At 39.3% G+C, this 9337-nt stretch overlaps 1 protein-coding gene across 1 annotated transcript; it reads left to right on the top strand.

Annotated features, from left to right (window-relative positions):
* The first annotated feature begins 2374 nt into the window (after positions 1-2374).
* LOC103840797 (10 kDa chaperonin, mitochondrial) lies at positions 2375-4351 on the top strand. The gene is made up of 3 exons (XM_009117315.3): positions 2375-3995; positions 4071-4210; positions 4277-4351. The coding sequence occupies exons 1-3, from the start codon at positions 3891-3893 to the stop codon at positions 4323-4325; spliced, it is 294 nt and encodes a 97-aa protein (XP_009115563.1). The 5' UTR covers positions 2375-3890; the 3' UTR covers positions 4326-4351.
* Positions 4352-9337: the final 4986 nt, after the last annotated feature.

Genomic DNA, 9337 nt, shown 5'->3' with positions numbered 1-9337 from the left:
ACAGGTAATTGCAGTCAGCGCAGGAGCATTATGAACCCTGTTATTTCTCTCCTTCCACTAAAAGTAGAGTAAACAATACTTATGCACACCATACCATTTAAAGAAAATTAGTATTGCTCTGCTGTGAGAAATTTTCTTAGAAACAAAAACATATGTTATTGACTTATTGGGTACGAAAAAACATCAGATAATAGTTTTGCAGATATTATAGCAATTATAAAGGCAATCAAATTTGATAATTCATAAAATATATTTTTCTTATTAAGAAAAACATAAAAGGGTGGTGTTGCATTTTTGACAGGTAAAAAAGGTAACCACCAAATTGTTACTGCAATGTCATTTGCTCTTTATATCACAAACCTAAAATATAATTAATTAATAAATAATCAACATATTTTGGAATGAAAAAAGAGGTCAACGTCCATCTCCTTGCAAGTTGCAACCATATGACCGATGACCCAATCGTCCAAAAGTAAAAATAATAATGCGACTTGAGACTGTGACGAGATCTGTCCATTGATATTTTTCCCTTTTTCAACATTCTTTCAACCCCAATTCCGAACCAACTTGCTTGTACATCAAACAACTTATACGGATTTGTCTTTGATATGTTTTTTTCTCTTCATTATACTGATGTGATGTTTCGTTTGTAGCATATGTTCTTATCTCCATGAAGATATACGTGAATGTGAGACTAAAAGGACCTGTACAAGTTTTCTAGAAGTCTATAATTTAAGTTTTTTTTTTTTGCAAACGGATTATTTTAAGTATTTTCATAAGATGTTATAACAGTCGATGTATTTCTTGCAAAATGCAAAATTCCTAACGATTTCTTTTACTATTTTACTTATCCGATTCCGAGTGTTCAACAAGAACCAAAAGAATATCACACAGTGAATCAGCACTAACTTTGCATATGAACTATATTTTAGATAAAACATCGTTTCATGAGTTTATAAAAGACATCGTTTCATGAATTGAAATCAATTGTATTATTTTAACTTCTTTCATCCGCTAATGTTCAACAAAAAAAAACTTACATCCGTTACCAAAAAACTTACATCTCGCAACATGCAGTTAACGTGAATCAACAGTTCAGACTTAACATTCAAGCCACTAAACAACACACTTTACTTTCGTTCGAATTAACAACTATGAGAGCTATTGACAATAAGAAAAGAAGGATATAGCACTCGTGAAAATTAAAACATAAAAGTATTTATACAGAAAATATGTGTGACATATTTAGTGGCTATATTTCAATCTATTGTTTCCTAATCAAACATCAATATGAACACAAATCCGTTTTTTTTTTTTGGTTAACCAGAGATGCATGGACCTTAGGCACAAATATTCTCTTAGGCGGAGAATTTGCTCTTTCTATACCAAGGTATAGTATAAGCTTCTCTCCCACCGAATTTAGAACAAGAAGCGTAACAGCACCAAAGCTTTCGCTTAAACCAACTGGTTTACCGCGTCCGGTGGTAAAATCCTTTATTCTTTTTTTTCTTCCAAAGTATACCATCTTATATATTAAAACAGAAGTCACAACTTTGATTCATGTATGATTTTTTTAAAAATGGACCCTCACTAGAAATTAGTTAATTCATTTATTACTAATAATATAGATTTATAATATATCATTCCTAATATAACATCCACTCCTAAAAATCCGGATGGGTTAACAACCTCACCTTGATTCATGTGTGATATTTTTATTCGGATCATTATTTAAAATTTGTATTAAATATATTTCCTTAATGCTAATATATAATCTTTTAACTACTTAAATCATAATATAATTTGATATCTTTTAATTTAAATATATATATATATATATATATATATTTAATTTTCTTAACAAATGTGTTGAAAAACATTATAACAATATTTTAATTATCAAAAATTGTATTGTATATAAATATTTTCACTAATTTTGTAATTAGTAATGAACTTAATGTTATTATACATTAATATATATATATATATACTCAGTTATATTTTATAAAATGAAAAAAAAATATTAAATTTTACTATTTTATATTTATATCTATCATTTTAAAATAAAACATTGTATTTAACTAAATATGATAAAATTATTTTAAACTGATAAATTAATATATTTTATTTTCCAAACATTAAAAATTTATGCTAGAAATATAATATGTTAGTAGAACGGGTTAATTCATGTATAAATTTAACTTATCTTAAACTTTTATATATATATATATAGTTATTATCTTAAATGAATAAACATAAAAAAAATATTGATAAAGAAAATCTAACGCTTTGAATTACGGATCAGGATCATAATAATTAAATAAAAATAATTTTAAAATATAATAAAAAAAAATACCAAATATATGTGATGATTTAAAATAATCAATTAACTTACAGCATGAAAACTATCAAATTGTTATATATTCAAATTATTATATATAAACATTTAAATATATAAGTAACTTTATAAATATATTTTAATTATGTAAAATATATATAAAAACATGAAAATTAGTACCCGCACGGTTGTGCGGGTCCAAATCTAGTTTCTGAATTATAATTTAAATGTTTACAAGGAACATGTTTGAACATTAAAATGGCAGAAAATCAAATATTGGAAGCTTTTTATGAAACTCTATAAAGCAAGAGGTTTTTGAGCTGATTTCCTTCTAAAAAGGGCTGAGGCACAACAAGATCCCTTATTCTTGTCTAAGAAAACTTTATAATAACGTGGCACAACAAGAAAGAACGTCAAACCCACTAATGGTTGAAACTTGGCCCTTGTCTTATTAGGTTTCGTGATTCTTTTCCTAACCTTCCCAAATGGTCGGTGCACTATGCAAGGCTTGTAATGTTCTCATTTTTGGTGGCTTGGCCGGAACGGCGGAACACTAGTAAGAGATGTTGATGAGACTCAATACGATGTTAGTGTCAAGATCCTCTTTTTCTCTTCTTTACACTCTAGGATGATGAGGTGAATCTATATGCTATAGTGCCTATCCATTTCTTCATCATTGCTAAAACCCATACTTAATTATACCCTTGGGACCTCCTAAAAGACACATTGAACTTTTGGTAGCGTGTTGCTTTGTTATCTTCTTTGCCCACTTTAGGGACATCCATGTGTCAGTTTTCCCTATTTTCTTTTTATCCTCATTTTTAAACGTTGAATAGTTTGTTAATGACATCCAATACAATTATTTGTTCAATTTTTGGTTAAGCAGTTGGTTGTGAAAATTTGAGAATAATTAAAGTTGAATCTAGTTTTGGAAAAGTTTAACGCGGTTTGGTTTTTCTTTGAATTCCATACTTGTGATTTAGTCTTTTTCTTTGTGCTATCATTTCATACAATTTTGAACAGAATTGTTAGACATCGCATGTGCAAAGTATGCTACATTCAAGATTGTTCGCTCGAACCATTGTGGTCTAGTTCTAAAATCTATCACACACGTGTATGGTGCCTTTCTGCAACTTTACTTCGATTTAGACACTGATTGTCTATTTACAATTTTGCTTATCAAACACATCATCAATCTTAACAGTTGTAAACTCTTACAGATGAAATTTATAAAAAAAAAAGACTAGAAAAGTAATATCTAATATTTTTTCATTACTTTTCCTATAATTGGTGAGAACACAGACGACTCCAAAGTAAAAAAATCCTCCTCTGTATCTTTGTAGGTTTGAGGTATGCATAAGAACCAATTTTGTAAGTGGATGAAAATAAACTGATGAGATTTTTTCTCGAGAGCGTTGAACAAGTACAAAACTAAACTCTAATGGGCCTGGGCTGCTTAAAAGCCCAAGTAACCGTAAAACCCCCAACACAAGCTTCAGCTTAAACCCTGGAGACTAAAATCTTACCGTCGTCGTTGATTCAAAAGAGAAAAATGGCGAAGCGATTGATCCCGACGTTAAACCGTGTATTGGTTGAGAAGAATCTTCAACCTTCCAAGACCGTCTCCGGCATTCTCCTACCGGAAACATCTTCTCAGGTAAAGAGCCTCTCTTGATCCGATCCGCTCATTGAAAAACATAGAACTTGATGTGATGGATTTGATTGAACGCAGTTGAATTCGGGGAGGGTGATAGCAGTTGGTCCTGGAGCGAGAGACAGAACCGGGAATCTGATTCCGGTTTCGGTTAAGGAAGGAGACAATGTTCTTTTGCCTGAGTTCGGTGGTACTCAAGTGAAGCTTGGAGAGAAAGAGTATATGTTCTTAACCTGAGAGTTTAGTTTTAATGATTTTCACTGTGTTTTTCGTTTTCTTTGCAGGTTTCTTTTGTATAGGGATGAAGATCTCATGGCTACTCTTCATGATTGATCTGCAATTTTTCATTGGTTTCGACTTTTGTGTAACAGCCCGATTCCCCGGAGTCCGACCGGGGTTATCGAAGGGGCGTTATGGACACGTGTCTACTCATCTAGACAACCCTACGTGTCCCGTTACTGGTCCCGAGAGACGAGCGCATAACCTTCTTTGAAATACCGTCATACCCACATCCATATACTTCTACTTACAGTCCTGCGCACAGGAAAAATGGAAATGGAGGGGTGAGCAACAAGTTACTCAGTGAAGTGGTTCTAGACCAGCCTGCCCGCATGACACTCTATACTACTCCATGCGGGAACTAGGACTGACTAGCCACTACAATCAGTTAATGCATTTTCATCATTTCCTAATGTTATCTGCAATTTCCACAATCACTTCCTTTCATTTCTAACAACCTAGCGATCAATCAATACAATGATCTCACTCATTGCCACACGCGTCAAACCCTAGACTTAACCGACTCCTCTTGTCCGTCCGACCCGACCCTATGACACCTTTAACTCCCCGTTACCCGACCATGAGCTAAAACCCTACAATGCACATCCTTTTCAACTTTTCATCTTTTCCTCTTTTCCTCTTTTCCTCTTTTCCTCAGTGGGTAGCCCCCCACTAGGCTTCTACCCCATATTCATGTGGATTCGCCACATCTCCTATGGGTGCTTCCATATTCATGTGGATTCGCCACATCTCCTATGGATACCTAGCTTGGACCACTTACCCCACCTACAAACCTTAGACTCTCTATATGCTTTCCCACCCATGCTTAATCCTTAACATCCTTCTTTCATACTTTTTCTTATCATTTCACTTCCTTATCGTTTTCACTTAATCCTCCCCATTCCCAATTACTTTCCCTTTTCATTCATACTTGAACTTGGACTAGTCACTAGACGCCACCCGTTATCGGTGTCACACACAATACACATCGCATTCAAGTTCTACTTCAATAACGTTTATAATCATTGCTCATCTATCATCCTAGCATTTGTTCCTCTCTAGCATCCTAACTTCAATCACAACAACACATGGGACAACACAACCAAACATACAAGTATCAACTACCAATCAATCATTACCACGACAATTCAATTCAGTTCATCAAGTCCCATTTATCAGTATGAGGGTTCTTATGCATCATGATTCATTCATCTATCATCCTAGCAATACCATGTCCTATCAACCTAACTCCCAATCAGGGTCTAATCAAGCCTAACTCCAACATAAAGGAGTATACAGAACCATGAAAGAAGGTTGGGTTCGAAACACTCCACTTTAGTCTTAGATCTGGATCTGGATCTGGAAACGAGGATTTGAGAAGGTTGAGATCTGGTCAGCACCACCACTTCACACGGCGCCGGCGAGAGGGAGAGAGAGAGAGAGCGTGCGACGGCGAGGAGAGAGAGAGGGTGACGGCGAGGAGAGAGAGAGCGACACGCGGGAGAGAGAGAGAGAGAGAGAGAGACGGCGCAGGAGAGAGAGAGAGAGAGCTCGACGGCTAGGGTTTTCGACCTCCGGGAATTCTCTGCAGGGCTTCGCTTCAGATTTGTGATGAGGCAGAAAGGGAGACTGCATCTCTTTTTATAGTAAAGGGAAGGGGAAGCCCTAGGGTTTTGCTAAATGGGCCGTAGAGAAGCCCATATTCTTTGGGAAATTTTTATGGGCCAGGAACCGGGCCGTTACAATCCTCCCCCGTTAATCGGAATTCGTCCCCGAATTCCAAAGCCCACATCTTTCAGACCAATCGTTCGTTACCAAAATGGATTCACACATTCACACAACAATCAAGGGAGGCATACATGACACGATAACTCTACTGGGATCTTTAAAACCAACGAAGGAATGTCATAATAAAAAAAAAAGAGTAGGACTACAATAGTTTGTAAAAGAAAACCCAGCACATCTGCACAATACAGAATGCCGTAAATAAGGGAAGGAACACCAACTCCAATAACCAATAAACGAAATAAAACCAATAGCGAAACACGTGTCCTACTCCTACGAATCGTCTCTAGGATCTCGTCTAGCCACATTGACATGGCGAGGGGCAGCGGGACTCGGATCCCAGGTCTTCATCGCCCTCTGCGACGCGGTCCTCCTCGGCCTCCGCCTCCTTTCCCGCCAACCACTCCTCCGCATGCAGTGCTTGGTTAGCCATCCTTCTCACCAGTGCAAATTCCAGAGGCTCCAGGACTCCCACGAGTTCTTCACGAATATCCCCACGTAGCCCGGCCCTAAACAGATGACACCACTCCTCAGCTGGCTTCGGTTGACACATCTTGGCCGTATCCAAGAACTCCTCCAGGTAATCTCTCACCTTGCGTGGCTTCTGAACCATCTGGACCAGTACGTCACAATCACACGTTACTGCAGGTGGTTTTCGCGGACGCCCCCGCTTTCCCTTAGCGGGTGTCCCTACCGGCACCTCATGGCCATCGACGTCCCCACCGGGTTTCCTCCTTCCATGCTCGAGAGAGCGGCCTTATCGGCTGCAATCTTCTCTTCTGCCTCCATGGCGAAACCTGCCATCCGCCTCACTAACGCGAACTCCAAGGGCTCCAAAACACCCCTCAGCTGCGCCTGGAGCTCCTGGCGTAGCCCGTTCTTATACCATATGCACCACGTCTCTGCATTCTTCGGTTTGCACAGCTTGGCTTGGTTGATGAAGTCCTCCGTGTATCCAGCGACTGATCGGTCCTCCTGAGCATTCTTGCTCAGTACTCCACACTGGCACTTCCCGGTGAACACCCTTGGGGGTCCCCCTGCTGCACTTGGCGTCTTGCAGGGACGGCCACGCTTCCTCGGGGGTCCCTCTTCGGTTGCGAGCTGGAATCTCGCATTGCCCTGCAGTAGGCGTGTCTCCATAGCCATCCTCTGGAAATGAGGCATCAACACCTTATGCCTCACAGTCTGCTCGTGCGGGTACCTGAATGGGAACTCCCTGTACTGTTCTTCAGGATCCGGAAACATGGGTAGCACCAAGTTACCCTCCCTGTCATAGTGACGCCTTTGGGCATACTCCCTGGTGTTCCTCCGTCCGTAGTGCATACGCGGCATCCTCCACTCGTAATGGTCAAGCGGAAACATCCTGCAATAAGATTTCAATCAGAACCATAATAGAAGTATGGGTATAGTGGGATTTTCAATTAATTCTTTCACAATCCGAAAATACTTAGTAATATTGCAAAATTTTTTTTTTTTTTTTTTTTTTTTTTTTTTTTTTTTTCCGAAAACGAAATATATAAAAATATTTTTTTTTTTTTTTTTTTTTTTTTTTTTTTTTAAACGTCGGAAATGCCGATCCCTTAGGACAGAACTAAGGGATCTTAACCCGCTCTGATACCAATTGTAACAGCCCGATTCCCCGGAGTCCGACCGGGGTTATCGAAGGGGCGTTATGGACACGTGTCTACTCATCTAGACAACCCTACGTGTCCCGTTACTGGTCCCGAGAGACGAGCGCATAACCTTCTTTGAAATACCGTCATACCCACATCCATATACTTCTACTTACAGTCCTGCGCACAGGAAAAATGGAAATGGAGGGGTGAGCAACAAGTTACTCAGTGAAGTGGTTCTAGACCAGCCTGCCCGCATGACACTCTATACTACTCCATGCGGGAACTAGGACTGACTAGCCACTACAATCAGTTAATGCATTTTCATCATTTCCTAATGTTATCTGCAATTTCCACAATCACTTCCTTTCATTTCTAACAACCTAGCGATCAATCAATACAATGATCTCACTCATTGCCACACGCGTCAAACCCTAGACTTAACCGACTCCTCTTGTCCGTCCGACCCGACCCTATGACACCTTTAACTCCCGTTACCCGACCATGAGCTAAAACCCTACAATGCACATCCTTTTCAACTTTTCATCTTTTCCTCTTTTCCTCTTTTCCTCTTTTCCTCAGTGGGTAGCCCCCCACTAGGCTTCTACCCCATATTCATGTGGATTCGCCACATCTCCTATGGGTGCTTCCATATTCATGTGGATTCGCCACATCTCCTATGGATACCTAGCTTGGACCACTTACCCCCACCACCTACAAACCTTAGACTCTCTATATGCTTTCCCACCCATGCTTAACCTTAACATCCTTCTTTCATACTTTTACTTATCATTTCACTTCCTTATCGTTTTCACTTAATCCTCCCCATTCCCAATTACTTTCCCTTTTCATTCATACTTGAACTTGGACTAAATCACTAGACGCCACCCGTTATCGGTGTCACACACAATACACATCGCATTCAAGTTCTACTTCAATAACGTTTATAATCATTGCTCATCTATCATCCTAGCATTTGTTCCTCTCTAGCATCCTAACTTCAATCACAACAACACATGGGACAACACAACCAAACATACAAGTATCAACTACCAATCAATCATTACCACGACAATTCAATTCAGTTCATCAAGTCCCATTTATCAGTATGAGGGTTCTTATGCATCATGATTCATTCATCTATCATCCTAGCAATACCATGTCCTATCAACCTAACTCCCAATCAGGGTCTAATCAAGCCTAACTCCAACATAAAGGAGTATACAGAACCATGAAAGAAGGTTGGGTTCGAAACACTCCACCTTAGTCTTAGATCTGGATCTGGATCTGGAAACGAGGATTTGAGAAGGTTGAGATCTGGTCAGCACCACCACTTCACGGCGCCGGCGAGAGGGAGAGAGAGAGAGAGCGTGCGACGGCGAGGAGAGAGAGAGGTGACGGCGAGGAGAGAGAGAGCGACGCGCGGGAGAGAGAGAGGAGAGAGAGAGAGACGGCGCAGGAGAGAGAGAGAGAGCTCGACGGCTAGGGTTTTCGACCTCCGGGAATTCTCTGCAGAGCTTCGCTTCAGATTTGTGATGAGGCAGAAAGGGAGACTGCATCTCTTTTTATAGTAAAGGGAAGGGGAAGCCCTAGGGTTTTGCTAAATGGGCCGTAGAGAAGCCCATATTCTTTGGGAAATTTTTATGGGCCAGGAACCGGGCCGTTACA

Source organism: Brassica rapa, chromosome A09 (assembly GCF_000309985.2).
Source record: "Brassica rapa cultivar Chiifu-401-42 chromosome A09, CAAS_Brap_v3.01, whole genome shotgun sequence".
Lineage (NCBI taxonomy): Eukaryota > Viridiplantae > Streptophyta > Magnoliopsida > Brassicales > Brassicaceae > Brassica > Brassica rapa.
This window is presented reverse-complemented; position numbering and strand designations above follow the sequence as displayed.